The sequence below is a fragment of the Eublepharis macularius genome, chromosome 4 (genome assembly GCF_028583425.1).
Source record: "Eublepharis macularius isolate TG4126 chromosome 4, MPM_Emac_v1.0, whole genome shotgun sequence".
NCBI lineage: Eukaryota > Metazoa > Chordata > Lepidosauria > Squamata > Eublepharidae > Eublepharis > Eublepharis macularius.
The window spans coordinates 11382651-11401020 of record NC_072793.1 but is presented as its reverse complement, the minus strand read 5'-3'; the positions used below and the strand labels follow the sequence as shown (position 1 = coordinate 11401020).

General features: G+C 45.3%; 1 protein-coding gene across 1 annotated transcript in view; it reads right to left on the bottom strand.

The window, feature by feature from the left end:
- Window positions 1-18370, bottom strand: part of RNF41 (ring finger protein 41) — a 47717-nt gene that overhangs the window by 7480 nt on the left and 21867 nt on the right. The window contains exons 3-4 of the mRNA XM_054978524.1: window positions 13616-13728; window positions 48-319 (exon numbers count right to left, since the gene is read on the bottom strand). Of these exons, the coding sequence (XP_054834499.1) occupies window positions 48-319; window positions 13616-13705 (362 nt within the window). The 5' untranslated portion in view covers window positions 13706-13728. The remainder of the gene's footprint in view (window positions 1-47; window positions 320-13615; window positions 13729-18370) is intronic.

Genomic DNA, 18370 nt, shown 5'->3' with positions numbered 1-18370 from the left:
CATTATAATGCATGGGACCAGAAGTGCCTAAATTTGGCAGCACTCACCCACATCCCTGTTCACAAGTCACAGGCCGCTTTGGATTGTGTTCACAGTCATTGAGATGAGACATCAGGTTGTCGAGGCGCACAATGGCAGTGCACCCAAAAACAGCGTTGTCACAAGTGATCTGCAGCTTAGAGAGCATATTACGCATGATCCGGGGAACAGGGCGCAGGTGAGCCACAGTCACAACACTGCGGTCCACAGGACACGTCTGCTGTTGGGAGAACCACTGGGTAATGCAGGCATTGCAGAAGGCGTGTTCGCAATGAGGAGCCTGTTTTGGGAAAAGAGGAAGGTATGCCGATGAGAATGACATTAGGTTCATAGTTAGACTGCTGCTTACGATCCTGGTTCCTGCACCAAGGCCAAGAAAGGTATGTGCCCCAGGGCAAAATGACACGGAGAAAATGGCAACAGCGGCACCCAAAAGCCAACTTTGGGTCACCCCAAGTCACACATGGGAACACAGACTGTTCCCGGGGCCTAAAGCCTCATTCTACTACCAAGAGCTGTGGGCGTTGGTCTGTTCAGTATACAGCTTTCTTCAGTTCTCACCAACAGGACGAAAAGAAGGAAGGAGAACAGAACTTCCACTGATCTTTTAAACCAATGCACGCTAGCGATGGCAGATGAAAACATTCACATACCCTGGCCATAACTCAGAGTCTAGAGCAGCAATGCAAGAAGACAGCTGCCGATGAAAGGAATCAAAAGTCCTCTGGAACAGTTTCTCACCTCAGGCTATAAATAATGTATAAAACCCCTATTCAATAACAGATTGATAAAAATAATCCTGATAGCTTATACATAGGAAAAATTGACCTCTGAACCACCTGGAAAACAGTTTCCCCTTCTGCCTGATGCCTTCAGTGCTGAGCTCAAAGTAGGCAGCAATCACATCAGTTATACAGTTTACACACAGCAATCTCCCCTCTCTAAGGGTGCCGATGCCTGCTTCTTAGGACAGGTTAACACTATTGCCCCCTTAATAACAGAAGTATTCACTAAGTAGCCTTTGGACACAAAGCAGTCAGTCCTCCAAGTAAACAAGATTCACAGTGACAACTGCTCTTGCCAAGAGGAGACACTGACACACAAATACATTTAACAGACTGTCTTCTTCCTCTCACAGCGATGCCTCCCAGGCACTGCCCACTGTAAGAAAGGCAGAAAGCTGCCACTTTCTATACACCTGCTCACACTTTCCCCTTCCTCCCCTTGCTCTGCCTCAAACGCTCATGCCTCTACAGCTTCCCTCAGGGTTACTTTGGTCATCTGAGGCACTGGGTTTAGTCTACGCCATACTTGCCCAAGTGAGCCAGTGAGGCAGATGAGGACAACCAGCCCACTGCCTATCAAAAAGGTGTATTTGGGGGGTTAAATTCACTAAAATGACAAAAAAACATTACTGATCCAAGAATCTGCCTTGCCTAAAAGAAAGTGTGCTGCTACACTTGGATCTATGAGAACACACTTGTGGGAAGAGTGTAAGCTCTGCTCAACTTGAGATGCTCAAGAATTACTACACAAGGAAACGAGTATTGATTGATTGATTGATTGATTAGATTTTTAGCCCTCCCTCCCCACAAGCAGGCTCAGGGCGGGTTACAATCATAAATAAGGTACAATAGATAAAACCAATAAAATAACATCTCAGTACAAACATGAATATCAGCATTTCAGATGGGGCACCCTTCCCCCTTTTCCTGCCCACCATACACAAGGTAAGAAAAGGGTGGAGGTGTGAGTTGGTGAAACTCTAACTCATCAGGCATGGGGGGGGGCAGATGGACCATATGCTCCCCCCCCCCCACTGGCAGGAGACCGGCAGGGAGGCTAATGAGATGGATCCAGTGCTGGCCTCAACCATAAGCCCAGCGGACCCGATACAAGATCTTGGCGGACCCGAGTGTCTTCCGACAAGAGAGTTCCACCAGGTTGGGGCCAGGACAGAAAATGCTCTGGCCCTGGTTGAGGCCAGCCGAGCCTCCCTGGGGCCAGGGACCACCAGTAAGTGTTTACCTACAGATCTAAGAGCTCTCTGAGGTACATACAGGGAGAGGCAGTCCCGCAGGCATGCTGGTCCCAGTCCGTTTAGGGCTTTATAGGTCAGAACCAGAAGCCTGAACCTGATCTGGAACTCCACGGGGAGCCAATGCAGCTGCTGCAGAGTTGGAGTCACATATGCCCTGAATGAAATTCCTGTCAGGACACGAGCAGCAGCATTTTGGACCTGCTACAGTTTCCAGGTCATACCCAACGGAAGCCCTGCATAGAGCGAGTTACAGTAATCTAATCTGGAGGTGACCGTTGCATGGATCACTGTCGTTAGGGTCATGGGTTGAGAGATAGGGGGCAAGCTGCCTGGCCTGCCAGAGATGGAAAAAGACAGTTCTGGCAGCTGCCTTGACCTGGGCCTCCATTGACAAGGAGGAGTCCAGCATCACACCAAGGCTCCTGACCGATGAAATGGACACAAGTGGCGCCCCCTCAAAGGCCGGGAGCTGAATCCCCATATCTACCCCCCCCCATGGCCCAAGTACAGGACCTCCATCTTCATGGGGTTCAATTTCAGTCTGCTCTGCTTCACCCATCCAGACACGGCCCCCAGTGCTCTAATTAGGGCCTCGGGAGCAGAGCCAGGCCGTCCGTCCATCAACAGGTACAACTGGGTATCATCTGCATACTGATGGCAACCCAGTCCGAAACTCCATGTTAGCTGGGCGAGAGGGCGCACGTAGAGATAAAACAACAGTGGGGAGAGTAACGCTCCCTGCGGGGCACCACACACTGAGGATTGGCGCGCTGATGATACCCCCCCCCCCAGCGCCACTCTACTGCCTGATCACTGCAGTAATGCAGGTGAACCAAGCCTTGGAGAAGAATATAAATACATCCCAATGCTTCAATGAACTCAGAGAGTCATTCCATGGGGGAGTGTGCTGGAAGGGAAAGGAGCGAGTGAAGGGTGGGCTCTTCATAAATGAGCTTTCGCAAGCTCAAGCCCTCACTACTCCAGCAAGGCAGAAACATGGTAAGGGCTCCAAGAAACCGATGTGGATGTACAGAGAGCTCCAGAATAAGCTAAGGGAGAAAAAGGAAATGTTCAGGAAATGGAGAGAAGGACAGACCTCTAAAGAGGAGTATATAAGGGTTACTAGGTACTGCAGATCAGCCATCAGAGAGGCTATAGCTCAGGATGAGCTGGGTCTGGCCAGGAGGGCTCGCTACAACAAGAAAAACTTCTACAGATACATGAGAAGCAAACGCAAGGTAAAAGAGGCAATTGGACCACTGTTGAGAGTAGACGGAGAAACTCTGATGCAGGACAGAGAAAAAGCAGACAGGCTTAATGACTTTTTTGCCTCTGTTTTCTCCCTGAAGAACTCAGGCACATCTAGAGATAGTAGAAAATGTGGCAGGACACCTGAGCGGCTAATTGACATTGACAGAGAGGTTGTGGAGAGGCATCTGGCTGCCCTGGATGAATACAAATCCCCTGGGCTGGATGGGGTGCACCCAAGAGCGCTCAAAGAACTTTCTAGAGAACTTGCCCACTGAAAAACAAATTCCAAGATGGCAGCACAGACAGGAGCATAGCTACTAGCTCCTGCTGTTTTAAAGATTTTTTAACTATTTTCCTGCCATTTTTGGCAGTTCAACCTATAACATCTTAAGCCTACTTGAATTTTACTGATAAATTGAGAAGTGTAGCACTTTGTTACTGTTTGCCTTGCTTGAGTTTTGGACACTCTGAACACACCGAACAGAGTTGGGAGCTGGGGAGGAGGAGGAAGAGTGGAGCAACCAGAGCAACCTGAGTGAGTTGAAAGGAGTGATCAAAGAACAGGCAAGGAGTGAATTTGACCAGCAGGGAGACGGTGTAAGCGGTGTAGGCTGAGAAAGGGTGACTGGCGTAGAACTGAGTGGTCTCCTCTGGCCATGGAGGAGTGGCTGCCTTGCTCTGCAGGACGCGCTGAAGCGGAGAGCTGGTGCGAGAAATGCCGAGGACACGGCCGAAGACCGCTGTTGAATTGATTGCCGCGGAATCAACCCACTGCGAAGTAAACTGTATATTGGGCCAGGCTGCCTTGCTGCTCGTCGCTGTGCCTCCTTTATGAAGGCATTTATGAAGGCCTATGAGGTGGCTGTGAAGGCGACGAAGAGGGAGTACTTCACCACCTCCATAGCGACTGCAAGCTCATGCCCGGTGAAACTGTTTCAAGTTGTTCGGTCTTTGGTCTCCCTCTCGCAGGGAGACTGCCAAATTAGGAATTCAGCCATTAGCTGCGAGGCTTTTGGGAGGTTCTTTGCAGATAAAATTCTGTCCTTCTGCCGTGACCTGCCAGCCACAGTTGATACAGTGAGAGAACTGGAGGCCCCTTGGCCGTCTTCTGGCCCGACTTTGGATCACTTCAGCCTGGTCTCCCAGGAGGAAGAGGACAGGATCCTGCAGCTGGTTAGGCCCACTATGTGCTCCCTGGACCCCTGCCCGTCATGGCTGGTGAAAGCCAGCGTCTATAGGCTGGGGGCCCAATTGGAGGATATTATTAATTCATCATTAAGCTCTGGGGTCTTTCCCAGGGTGTTGAAGGAAGCCGTGGTGAGGCCTCTCTTTAAAAAGCCATCTTTGGACCCCACAGACCCGTCCAGTTACCACCCGACATCAAACCTCCCATTCCTGGGAAAGGTGATTGAGCAGGTGGTAGTGGAACAGGTGCAGGCTTTCCTGGAAGAGACTTCTGTCCTGGACCCATACCAGTCTGGTTTCTGCCCAGGCTATGGGATGGACAGTCTCCACAGACATCTGGATTGAGGCGGGTCAGCGCTGCTGATACTGTTAGATCTTTTAGCGGCATTCAACACAGTTGACCATGAGTTGTTGGCCCACCGTCTCACTGACGTGGGGATCCGAAAGATGGCCTTGCAGTGGCTTGTCTCTTTTCTCCACCGCCGGGGACAGAGGGTAGAGCTGGGGAAGAGGGTGTCCACGCGCCAGTCATTGGTATATGGCGTTCCACAGGGGGCGATACTCTCCCCCATTGTTCAATCTTTATATGCACCCCCTCGCCCAGCTGGTGTGGCATTTTAGACTGGGTTGTCACCAGTATGCAGATGAAACCCAGTTGTATCTGTTGATGGGCGGCCGACCTGACTCTACCCTGGACACCCTTTTGAGAGCTTTGGAGGCTGCGTCTGGTTGGGTGAAGCAGAGCAGACTGAAGTTGAACCCTGCAAAGACGGAGGTCCTGTACTTGAGCCGTAGGCTGTCGGATACAGGTATCCATCTCCCGGACTTTGGGCAGGCTCCGTTGGTGCTCATCTCATCTGTCAGGAGTCTTGGCATGATCTTGGATTCCTCCTTGTCTATGGAGGCCCAAGTCGCGTCTGTTACCCGGGCTGCTTCCATCTGCGGCAAGCCAGGCAACTTGCCCCCTATCTCTCAGTCCAGGACCTAACGACAGTGATCCATGCAACGGTCACCTCCAGGCTGGACTACTGTACCTTGCTCAACACAGGACTTCCCTTGGGTCTGACCTGGAGACTACAGCGGGTCCAGAACACAGCTGCTCGTGTCCTGATGGGTGTTCCATGCAGGACACATATTACACCAATTTTACAGCAGCTTCACTGGCTCCCTGTGGAATTCTGGATCCGTTTCAAGGAGTTGATTTTAACTTTTAGAGCCCTACACAGACTGGAACCAGCATACCTGAGGGACCGTCTCTCCCTGTATGTGCCCCGGAGAGTGCTTTGTTCAACGAGTAAGAACTTACTGGTGATCCCTAGCCCTAGGGAGGCTCGTTTGGCCTCGGGCCAGAGCCTTTTTGGTCCTGGCCTCAACCTGGTGGAACTCTGTCTGAAGACACTCGGGCCTCCCACGATCTTGTATCATTTCAGTGGGCCTGCAAGACAGAGCTGTTCCACCAGGCATATGGTTGAGGCCAGCGTCGGGACCATCATTGAGCCTCCCACCGGCCTCCAGTATCCAATTACATCTCGTCTGTCTCCCTCCTTCTTTGTATGCTGGGGTAGGAATGTGTAACCGACCAGCTGTGGTTTCTGTGTATATATGATTTTAATTGGTGAATTTTATTGCAAAATCTGCTGTACTGTAATTGCATTTTATGATTGTTGTACCCCGTCCTGAACCTGCTTGTGGGGAGGGCGGGTTAAACATCGAATAAACTAAACAAAACTAAACATCTTCAAGGCCTCCTGGAGGACTGGGGATGTGCCACAAGATTGGAGAAGAGCGAATGTTAACCCAATCTTTAAGAAAGGGAAGAAGGATGACCGGGGAAACTATAGGCTGGAAGACTGCGGACTGGACTATAGAACAGTTCGGTGGATAGGGAACTGGTTAGAGGACCGCACCAAAGAGTGGTGGTTAAAGGCGTTTTATCAGATTGGAGGGAGGTGTCTAGTGGGGCGCTGCAGGGCTCAGTTTTGGGCCTGGTACTTTAAATATTTTTATCAATGATCTGGATGAAGGGGTAAACGGGCTACTCATTAAATTTGCTGATGATACCAAATTGGGAGGAGTGGCAAACACCCAAGAAGACAAAGTTAAAATTCAACAAGACCTGAATACTCTAAGTGGGTGATTGTGAACAGGATGCAATTCAACATAGATAAGTGCATAGTATTACATCTGGGCCACAAAAATGTGAAGCACAAATACAGGATGGGGGGGATACACTTCTGGGTAGTAGTGTATGTGAAAGAGATCTTGGGGTAAGAGTGGACTGTAAACTAAATATGAGAAGTCAGTGTGATGCGGTGGCAAAAAAGGCAAACTCAGTCTTGGGTTGTATCAAAAGGGCCATTGAATCGAAATCGCAGGAGGTCATAGTCCCTCTCTATACTGGCTTGGTCAGGCTGCACCTGGAGTACTGTGTGCAGTTCTGGAGGCCTCACTTCAAAAAGGATGTGGACAAAATCGAGAGGGTGCAGAAGAGAGAGATGAGAATGATCAGGGGTCTGGAGACTGAGCCCTACAAGGAAAGGATGAGGACCTTGGGAATGTTTAGTTTGGAGAAGAGGAGGTTGAGGGGGGACATGATTGCTCTCTTTAAATATTTGAAAGGCTGTCATTTGGAGGAGGGCAAGGAGCTGTTCCTGTTGGCAGCAGAGGGTAGGACCCGAAGCAATGGGCTTAAATTACATGCACAAAGGCTGGATATTAGGAAAAACTTTTTCACAGTCAAAGTAGTTCAAAGGTGGAATCAGCTGCCTCAGGAGGTGGAGAGCTCCCCTTCACTGGCAGTTTTCAAGAAGAGACTGGATGAATATTTGTCAAAGATGCTTTAAGCTCAACCTGCATTGGGCAGGGGGTTGGACTAGAAGGTCTGTATGGCCCCTTCCAACTCTGTGATTCTGTGATTCAGAACATGATTTGGCAATTAATTTTTAAGAGGGGCTCCATTTTGAACAGAGGAAGACTTGAAAAGCCAGTAACTTCTGCCCACTGAAGGGGGAACGCATAGCATTATCATCCCTTCCAAACTAGTAATCACCATAATAGACATTAATGCTCCTAAACTGCCATCTCCCATACATAAGCCTAGACCAGGCTAATTGGAAATGGCAACTGAGAGGTGCATGGGAAAAGCTAAACTAAAGCCACTGCTAACATTCCCACTGGAAATGAAGGGGTTAAAGAATCCTGAGCATTTGATGCTGATTATTGAGAGGAAATTCTCTGGGGACTGAGAGATCAGTTATGGGTCACATGACCCGTGATAGCCGAAATGAGCCCCTTGGGCCACTTACTGTCGAGCCCTACTTTAATTATTGGGACAGACAGAATGTTCTATATCTGCCAGATAGTTTGTGATAACCTGTTATGAGATTCTGTATTTTCTTCAATGGCATTTTAATGCTTGTTAAATGGGATGCTGGGATGATGCCATCAATTAATGTAGGAAAATAAATTCCCTAATTCAGTCTCCCCCGGCTTGTATTCTGCACATTTTTTGAATTACGGCTTGTCAGCTCATTTGATAGCACTGCTCTGGAACTTCTACACACAGAAAAACAGATATACATCTATACAATGCTGACACAAGTCTTTTTAGAAAGAAATTAAAAATCCCAGGGCCAGGAAACTTTACAATATATAAAGACATACATTTCAGCCTTCACTTTCAAGAGACTTCCCTGCTGGGTCATTTATCAGTAGTTCCGGTTGCCTTTTTGTTTTCCCACACCCGAGCAGAAGTTTTTGGCCTTCAACCTATTCAATTCATCATCTTGGATTTAACAAGTGACAAGACAAAAAGATCAGGCATCTGACGAAGAGAACTTGATTCTCGAAAGCTTATGCTATAATAAAATTGGTTAGTCTTAAAGGTGCTACTGGACTCTTTTTGATTTTGCTACTACAGACTAACACGGCTAACTCCTCTGGATCTAAGACAAAAAGAAAAACTATTTTTCTGTTGACCCTTCTGAAGCCTATTATCCTCTTGCAGAGTGTATCATCTTACCCAGCATATGGTAGTAAAAAAAAGGATTTTTTACCTTTATGACCACATACTCAACAACCATTCTCAGTCACTAAGGAAGTGTCTCATGAGGACGGTCTATGAGATCAGACCTCTTAAATTAGCCAGAACCACCCTGCACCCTGCCAAACCTCCCTTCCAAAAAGAATCCAAACTTATCCACAAACTAAGTGTACGTTTTACACACTCACTGAGGTCAAGAAATTATACCAGGAGTGATATGAAGGAACTCTAAATTACAACATCAAGCTGGCACCTGTCTACAACAGGTAGCTTTGGGTTCTTAGTGCTTGAAACTAATCCCGACCCAAAATTCTGTGCCCAAATAACCTAATGCTCCTGCAAACTGCACTAGTTATGCAGATTTGTATAGTTTATTCTGCTTGTCATGCTGAGAAGCAAAGACTGTAATGGGCACCAAAACTCCATTCATGGACCAAGAGAAACTTTCGCAAATTCTGTGGTTTCTCATACTTCAGTAGGCATTACCTCCATATTTCCAAGCATAACCTTCTGTCACTAAGGGCTAGAAACTTTAAAAAAAAATCTTCAAGGAAGATAAGTTCTGGTGCCAGTGCCGTGTTATATAGTTTCTCCCCCTTTCTACAGAATCACAGTGTACCACACAGCTTTAAGGTATGCAAATGATATCGTTATTGGAACAGCTTATCTGGCCTTGTGAGTTGGATAGGGGGTCACTGAGGAAGCAGCAAGAAGCGGCAGGGAAAAGAATCTGCAAGGTAGTGAATATATACAAAATCATGCTCATCATTACTCATCCACAGAGATCACCTGATCCCATAGGATCGAACTGCAGAAATTCATTTGATGCCTTCTGCTATCTGTTCTTCCATGGTGGTAGACAGCAACTTGTTAATAGGCTGTTAGAGTCTGACAGGTCACAGATACTTTCATTTTATCCACACAAAGAACACACACACACAAATATATATTTTACCAACTCCTAGCTTATGCGGGAAAATGCTGACTAGGAAAAAATTAGGACTGCGCAGTTCAAGGGTTCCTATACCTTATGATTTGCAAAAAAGGGGGGCATTCAGCAGGCTTCATTTGCCCAACCACTCAACACTATGAAAAAAAGTTACACCCACCAAAATTCTACGAGAGGCACAGGAATCATGCCTCGTGTGAAGTGCAGTATTCTTTCTTCAAATACTATGAAAATACTGTAGGGATGACAGTGGGGAAGGAAGAGGGTGCAGTAAGGAAACCAACTTTCATGAGAAGATCAGGCATCTGACCCTATGCAGCCTGCTCTGGAGTCAGTTGCTGTATCTCTTTTCCTGAAGCTAGAAACCATCCAAGGGCATACATTCTCCAAAATCAATTCTTACCTGTCCTGTGGTATTTTAAACTGTGTAGGAACAGTCATTTTGGGAAAACCCTTTGGGAGCAGGAAGAAATTGAGCTCTGAGAAGGCTATGTGCCATTTCCAGGGCAAATCCCTCCACCTTTACTCCCAGCCGAGGAACAATTGCTGGCATGTACAGCAATATCTAGAGGTAACATGCAGACTACATAGATAATAGCTTGCTTAGTAAATTTTCCCAGTCTTGGGCCATGATATTCTTGGGTCAAGCCCCAAATTAACCGACACCAACAAATAAATGCAGACCTGGGAACACTGATGGACAGGTTACGAAATGTAGAGACGCTATCAGGGGCACGTCAGAGACAGAGCACATACTTTGAACATAGAAGGTGCCAAATTCAATCTGGGCCTCTCTCCTTCAATAACCTCTTATAATTTCCCAGCTCACTCATCAAGAAAATATAAGATGCAGTTTTACCAGAAGTCTTTCTACTATATAAATACTTAAAGGGAGATTAAACATTTTTGGCACAATCTGTCTTCGTCTAGTGCAACACACAGTTATTCCCCAACACACAGAACGGAATCCCTACAGGCATGCTGTGTAGATGTCCCTTAGCCTGAGCCAGGTGCTCAGCAATCCTCCCAGCCGTTTTCAGTAATGGCAGATCCTTCTGTTCCTTGCGTCCTGTTATCTCAGCAGTCTGCTCTCCTCCTGGTCACTGGTATGTTCGAAGCAGACTATACACCAATGGTCTGGCATGTCGCAATGCACCAGGCTCAGTGAAAGAGGACAGGAAGCCAAGCTACCATGGCAAACTGAGAGGAGGGGCTCCTGCCTCTTCCCCTCCCTCCATTTTCCTGACACAAAACTGGGCTCCCACAGAACTTGTAAATTGAGTTCCTGTGGGGAACAGGCGCCCTGTTACAAGTCCCCACGGTGATCACGTGGCAGATGTAGCATGTAGTCTGGCCCTCAGCCAGGAAAGAGCAGAAGCTTTCAGTCTATTTTCTCCCCCATCTCCCAAATGTAATGGTATCTTAGGTAAAAGGTAAAGGTAGTCAGTCCCCTGTGCAAGCACCGAGTCATTACTGACCCATGGCGGGGACATCGCATCATGACGTTTTCTTGGCAGACTTTTATTACAGGGTGGTTTGCCACTGCCTTCCCCAGCCATCTGCACTATACCCCCCAGGAAACTGGGTACTCATTTTACCAACCTCGGAAGGATGGAAGGCTGAGTCAACCTTGAGCCGGCTACCTGAACCTGGCTTCCACCGGGATCGAACTCAGGTTGTGAGCAAAGCTTGGGCTGCAGTACTGCCGCTTATTACTCTGTGCCACGGGGCTCTATCCTATTTGGTGATAATCAAGATCTGCAACTGAATGTCCTGTGTGATCCGGTATCATTTTTAGTGTACTGTTCAAATGCAATGCAGCCAATTTCTCTTGATGAGACAAGCTTTTTGTTTCATTCACATGGCCAGCTAAGAATAATGTTCCTAGCATACTGAAAGAACACAAACCCTTGCATTCTCTAATGCATGCACATATACCACACACTCAGTTTTTAATACTGAACTGACTGAACTCTGAGGGCTGGTTATGGTAGACAGCTTTTCTGCCCCTGTCCTCCAACATGCTGAAAACTGCATTTCTACTTAGTTAATGAATTTCTACGTGACAATATGATAAAACCCATCCAGGCTCCTTGGGAATTACCTGCATACAGAACACGCCACCAAAACCCACCTATATAAGACACAGGAAAGAAGGTACCTACCTACTCATGCTGATATTACATAAGGAGAACAACTACAGACAGGAACAACTCCCTGTCAGTTCCCTGTACAAAAATAAATCTATGACCCAGCAGTTTCAGCCTCCCCAGAAACAGCACCTTTTGTTTTGAATAAGCAGTGACACTCCCAGGGTGCACAGTTACACAAGTATCTTGGAAGTTCTTCTCCATTTTGGTCTTCAGCTAATTGCAGCTCAAAGTGGTACACCCAGACTGTATCATTTTCATTTGAATTATATTTCTCGGCAGATTTTCTGCCACCCAATGCTTTTTTGCCATATGCAAACCAATCAAATAATCCAAGACTCAGCCGTTACTTGGCTCAACCTACCTTTTCAAGGACACCTTTCCTACAAAGAAATCAATCCCTCACCTATTCAGTTCACTTACAGCTACAGATAGGGCTGCCTGTCCTACTGACAAAAGAATCAGTACTCAGCTATGCTTAAGAGCTCATTCACATTTTGCAAAATCCCTACATGGGCTGCAAACGGCATCCATATGGTCACATGCAAATACTGTATATACACACAATACACATACACTGGGAAGCTACAGCTAAATTGTGGTTTCTTGTCATATAGGTACACACACAGTGTAAAATCATGCATGTGAACATTACATACAAATTATATTGTAAATTCTACTCAGGAGGCCATTCTATGTAGCAGTCTTACATGAAGCATCCTATCTATAATACAGCCTGAGATCTGCAAAAGTGCCCTTGCTTTCAGATGAGTAGGCAGCTTGGAAAGAGAGCTGAATAATTAGTTTACTAATTCCTTTTCAACAGATGACTTTCTAGAATGGCAATATTATGTATGCAATAACTAGAAAAGTTACTGGTTACATGTAGAAGGGTCAGGCCAGCCACATAATCTAACAGACACCCACAAATCAGAACAAAGAAGTTACCTGCATAAAAAATAATTTGAAAGAAACTACTCTTATAGAAGCACTGCCTAAAACCCCATTTTTGCAACATAGTGATGCAAATAGCCATTTATAGCTATGATCTGCTTACAAAGGTATCTAATGTATCTCTCTCTCACACACACACACACTGTGGCCTATTGTAGTATATATATGAAACTGACATATTATACATTTGTTTATAAATAGCTGAAGGCTTCTTAGTATATCCAATAAGTAAATCTATATATAAAGTATTACCTAGTGTTAGAATCCTACACATGCATTTTAGAAAATCCAGATGGGATGGCAGCCTAAAGATATTGTATACTCCAATATCCTATATTAAACTTCCTGCCGTGAAGGTGTCCTGCCTTACATTCGGATTCAATATATTCACCAGGCTTTTTTTCCCCATCTGATTTCAAGACCTCATATGATAACAACAACAACAACATTCAATTTATATACCGCCCTTCAGGACAACTTAAGGCCCACTCAGAGCGGTTTACAAAGTATGTCATTATTATCCCCACAACAAAACACCCTGTGAGGTGGGTGGGGCTGAGGTGAGTGGGGCTGAGAGAGCTCCAGAGAGCTGTGACTAGTCCAAGGTCACCCAGCAGGCTTCAAGTGGAGGAGTGGGGAATCAAACCCGGCTCTCCAGATTACAGTCCTGCGCTTTTAACCATTACACCAAACTGGCTCTCAAACTGATGCAGAATTCACCGTCTGATCAGGCTGTTTGTTTGTCAGCTTTGATCAGAATTCATTATGTTGAACAGATTTCTGTAGAATTTGGCAAAAAATTAAAAATCAAGTTTGCTTTCAGAAGAGCATTTTACAGTTCCAATTCTTGGGCTGAAGTAGAGAAAATCTAGTAGAAAATGAGCACAATCACATGTATCCTCGACTGGGAAGGGAAAAGCTAAAACAGATCTGCCAATGAAAACTTTCCACACTGTCCAATTACACCAGCAAGGAAAAGTCAAGTTGATCACCAAGACACTCACCTGTACTGGCTCCTCCAAGACCCCACTACAGATGGGGCATATAAGGTCTTCATCAACATCCCCTTGAAAGCGTGCTACATCATACCCCATTTCTCATCACCGATGCCAAAACCCTAGAAAAAGCAGGAGGCAAGGAAGAAAAAAATATCAATGGGAACAGAGAACATTTGGACTCCTGCCACAAGAACAGCCAATATATTCACAGTCCTGCTTCTGCAGGGCCAGTTAAAAGTCAGTTCTTTTTACTGGCTCCCCTGCCTGCCAACTGACCTGATAAGGCTGCATTCTAAGTCAGAGATTCACAGACAAAGCTCCAAACCCTTAAAGAACAGGGTGTGGTACAGTAGAGAGAGACACAGACAGACAGAAAGCACACACGAACACACAACTTGACTCAGTCCCATTTTTGCACACTGAATCGCTCCTCAGTTTTCCCCACCTGCTAATGCCAATTAGACACTTCTCTCCACAGCACATTATTACTCATCTTTTCACTTACATTTTTAATTCTACACCTTTTTTACTTCTGAACAATTTGACTGTACGGGTGATAGTAAACAGCACCTACATTTCACATTAAATTATACAAAATGCACAGAGAAAAGGAGCTCAGCAGCTAGGGCACTTGACAGACTGGGTGGTGGTGGTTCAACTTAATCTTTTTTGCCTATCTGAGCAAGATCCCTAAGAGCATAATAAGCCATAGGTGACTTGCAAGCCTGGCAAGAGAAGGGAAGCATGGCTACATAAACATCTTCTAGTCAGGAGCAGAAGGAAACCTCCTCTGAGGCCAGATATCCCCCTGCGAGCAGGAGTCACTGCACGTGTCATTCCTAATGACAGAGGGAGAGCACAATTACCTGCCCTCAGAAGAGGGCACACCTACAGCCACATAAAGAATTCCGGATTATTTGATTTTATTTCTTGCATCACACAGTTTTGGATTGGTTGACTGTTAGAACAAGGATGATCCTCAACTGCCACAACCAAGTATTAATTTGTATTGCTAGATTACCTAAAGCAGCCTCCCAATTACATGCTCAAGCAAGCTATCAAATACCATCCTGGCCCCTACAAACAGGTCCCTGTGAAGAAAACTAGAAGAGATGGTCTGTTTTCTTTTACCTACTGACAAATTAATGGCGCACAGACTAAATCCATGTTAAAGTAGAAGGTGGACATCTCCGGTAAACTGTAGAAGAGGCACAAGGTCCTCTCTGATAATCCCCATATAATTCCTGTTGATAAACTTCCCAAAGCAGATTCAGAAAAGCAAATGCGTATCATTAAGGGGGGAAAATGAAACTGAAAGGGGCCAAATCCTTATGAGTCGCAAGCACAAGGCACTCATAGTGGTACATCTCCCACTCCACACCTTCTTCAGCAGCAATCCCCACGAGAGGTCTGAAAAACCAATGCTGAATTGAGAGAGTCTTGTAGACAAAATGCCACGAGGTACATTTCAAAGGCAAGCTGCCACCCCTGAGAAACCTGCCTCTCTGGTTGCTGCCCATATCACCTCTTGCTGGGGGAGCACAGAGAACTGCCTTGAAAACAGGATCTTAACTGGCAAGCCAGGTGACACAGGAGGAGATGGTCCTTCAAGAAGCCTGGCCTCAAAGCCATTTTAGGGCCTTAAAGGTAAGCACTGAACATTGAAAGCTTGCTCTACCCACTTCCTCCACCAACAAGAGGTTGAGCAATTCTGATCAGTTTCCCTCTGTTCTGCAACCCTCTCCGCTACACGCTGTGTGGAATTTTGTTCACAAGGCCTGCTTGCTACAAGCACTAAGCTTTTCAAGAGTCTTAGAGCACTACTGAGAGAAGGGGAGGGCAAGGAAAGATCAGCTTCCACAAGTGCCTTATGTTCAGAGCTCACAGGATCCAATCCAATGCCATTTTTTCAGTCCTATAAACTACCCTGGTCAATTTCAATATCTCATTCAGCCTTTTGAAAAATTTATTTGCTTATACTCCTGCATCTTGATAAAGATGAGTGACTAATATCTTGATTAAGGACCAGCCTTCGTAAGCTTCATTATCCTCCCCAAACAAAACATATAGCCAGCAATGAGAAAGGATAAGCTGTACAGCTTCCCTAAAGCTACATCAAATATCTTACGGGCTTTGTTCATCTCTGCTCATTTCAAGAACCACCTTTTACAACAAGAGTTGCTGTGGAGAAGACACTGCACTCTCCACTTACAAGTCTTGGGCATACCACTAACATGCTGAATTGTGACGTCAAAGGAGTATGGATGACTGACTCCCCATTAATTTGCAAGACGTGGTCCTATTGGCCAAGGTAGTTTTAGCTTTAAGATTCTGAAAGGATGGCAGGTGCCAGCACAAGTTAGCAACTATCTGCAGAGATGAAAACATGGGTTCGATTTTTAAAAAATTATATTTGATTTTCATCCTATCATTTTGGCGGTCTTTCATCCATAGAGTCACCATAGGTCGGAGGCAACTTGACGGTATGTAACACACATTAAATTTCAAGTTTCAGTTATATATTTCTCTTGAAATTAATGCGAGCATACCATCTCTCAGTAATTAATTTATGATGCTATTGGGAGACTGCTTTTTTGTAAAGGAAGAACTGAAGGAGAGAAAATCATTGTTATCATACAGTACGATATCTCTATACTTATGCACTAGCTTGATATTGAGGATTGGGAACGAGCAAATCACCACTGACATAAACCAAAAGGATCAGTGATGTCCTTTCACTCCTCTTCTAAGCCTTGTAACTACCTGATTTCTGCCAACTGGCTCAGTATTCTGGCCATAAATATTTGCATCTTCCAGTTCAGCAACATGGACCTTCCATCTCATGGAGAATTACCAGCCTTTGATTCTAGTTAAATAGTTTGTGTATGTATGTGAAAGAGGGAAGGACAATTATATAACCAAAAAGGGACAAACCAGAACAGAAGCAAACACGGGGGGGGGGGGGGGGGAGAGCAGTGCCTTCCAGTGTTAATACCAACAAGAAACAAAAAACTGTCATGGCTGTAGAATGTAAAATAGAAACTGTTTGTGGTCTTAGTGATGGGGGAGGGAAGAATATAACAATTTTAAAAATAGTAATAATAGCAAGTTAAAAATTAAAGAATCACACAACATAGAGGATGTAAAGAATAAATAATCCATCTAGCTTTAAAACCCATTATTTGATGTATTTATACCTTTCTTTTTCCAGCGTTGTACAATTCCAAAATCTGTTACACTCATTTAATTCAAACCAGTTGCTAAGAAGAACAACTGTTCTTCTTGTTTTACACAAGAAAAGAAGCTTAATAAAATACTGCATTATCTATTAAGGCCGAATGGAACACTGAAAAAGCTGGATCTATCTGATGTTTGTCCTCCACTCTCACTCTTACCATTCCAGGTTGCTGGTGGCTTCAATAACTGGGCCTTGGGAAGTAAAAATAATGTGGGCAGCACAGACTGTGTGTTGGGATTCTAGTAATTATTTCCACTAATAAGGTAGTTCTGTTAGCAAAAGTAAACTTCCCCTGCCTCCCTTCTCCCACAGCAACCCACTGACCTTCATGAAATGTTATTCCTACAGAAAGGAGACTCCTAAAAACAGCATGAGGGGCAAATTGGTAATAACTACTATCATCAGAATCTACCCCGGTATCTGGTGGAACTAGTTTTGCCAGCTCCCCCCCCCCACACACACACACCCCTCTTGTTTCCCACCACTGCTCTTAAGCAGCAGTGGGAGAAACCTTTTTGAAAAGTGGCCATTGGAGCAATGGCTTGATGTTACTTCTGGGGAAAACCAGGAAAGGGATGTCATACTTCTTTATTAACCACCAGAAACTCTATGGTAAAACCATAGAGCTTCTGGCAATTCCTAGAGAGGTATGGACACTGCTTACTGGTTTTTCCAGAAGTGATGTTACATCAATGACTGCCTTCCCTCCCTCCCCATCCCCTGTCTCCCACTGGTTGCCAAGCTTGGCAACCCTACATGGAATCTGGGGGAACACTGAAAACCTGGGACTGTTGGTAGAGAAGGTGGAGGGAAGAGTCCCAGATGGGATTCCAGTGATCTTCAGCCTTTCCAAATCCTGGGACTCACCTTTAATTCCCAGGCTATACTGTGGAAGCCACAGAGCTGTAAACATGAGATAAGACATCACATGATATTGCACCTAAATAAAAGTCATGTGACAGATAGATGAAAAACAAAAGTATCTGAACCTGCCTAGACTAAAAAAGGAGCTTCTCCACTGCTGAGTGATCTGGACTTGCCCTCCTGCTACTCCTCTCAGTGTGCTATTCCAGGAGAGACAAGAGGTGAAGTGCCCCTTGCTCTCTATGCAAACACACCAGCAGCTGGTCCTTCCAAACTAACAAAAAAGCAGCTCTGTAAGAGGCTCAAAGCCCAGCAGATGGGGCTCTGAAACCCAGCTAAGGATCCTGATATATAGGTTGAATACATCATATTAATCCATGTTTTTATGTTTTCAGGAACCACAGCATGCGTTTTTATTTAGGAAATAGCTATGCAATAAATGAACAATTTTTATTTAAATAATTTTAGTCACCAACTTAAGTTCTCTTAATTTAAGGTGATCCATCATTGCAACAATTCAAGCATGGGATCATGAGCATTATGAAACAGTCCAAGAGAAATATTCAGACCTGGATACAAAGCACTTCATAAACGGATAGAGAAAATACTAGGCACTTTATAAACATTTGCCCTGAATGTTTATCTTAAATAGACCACAG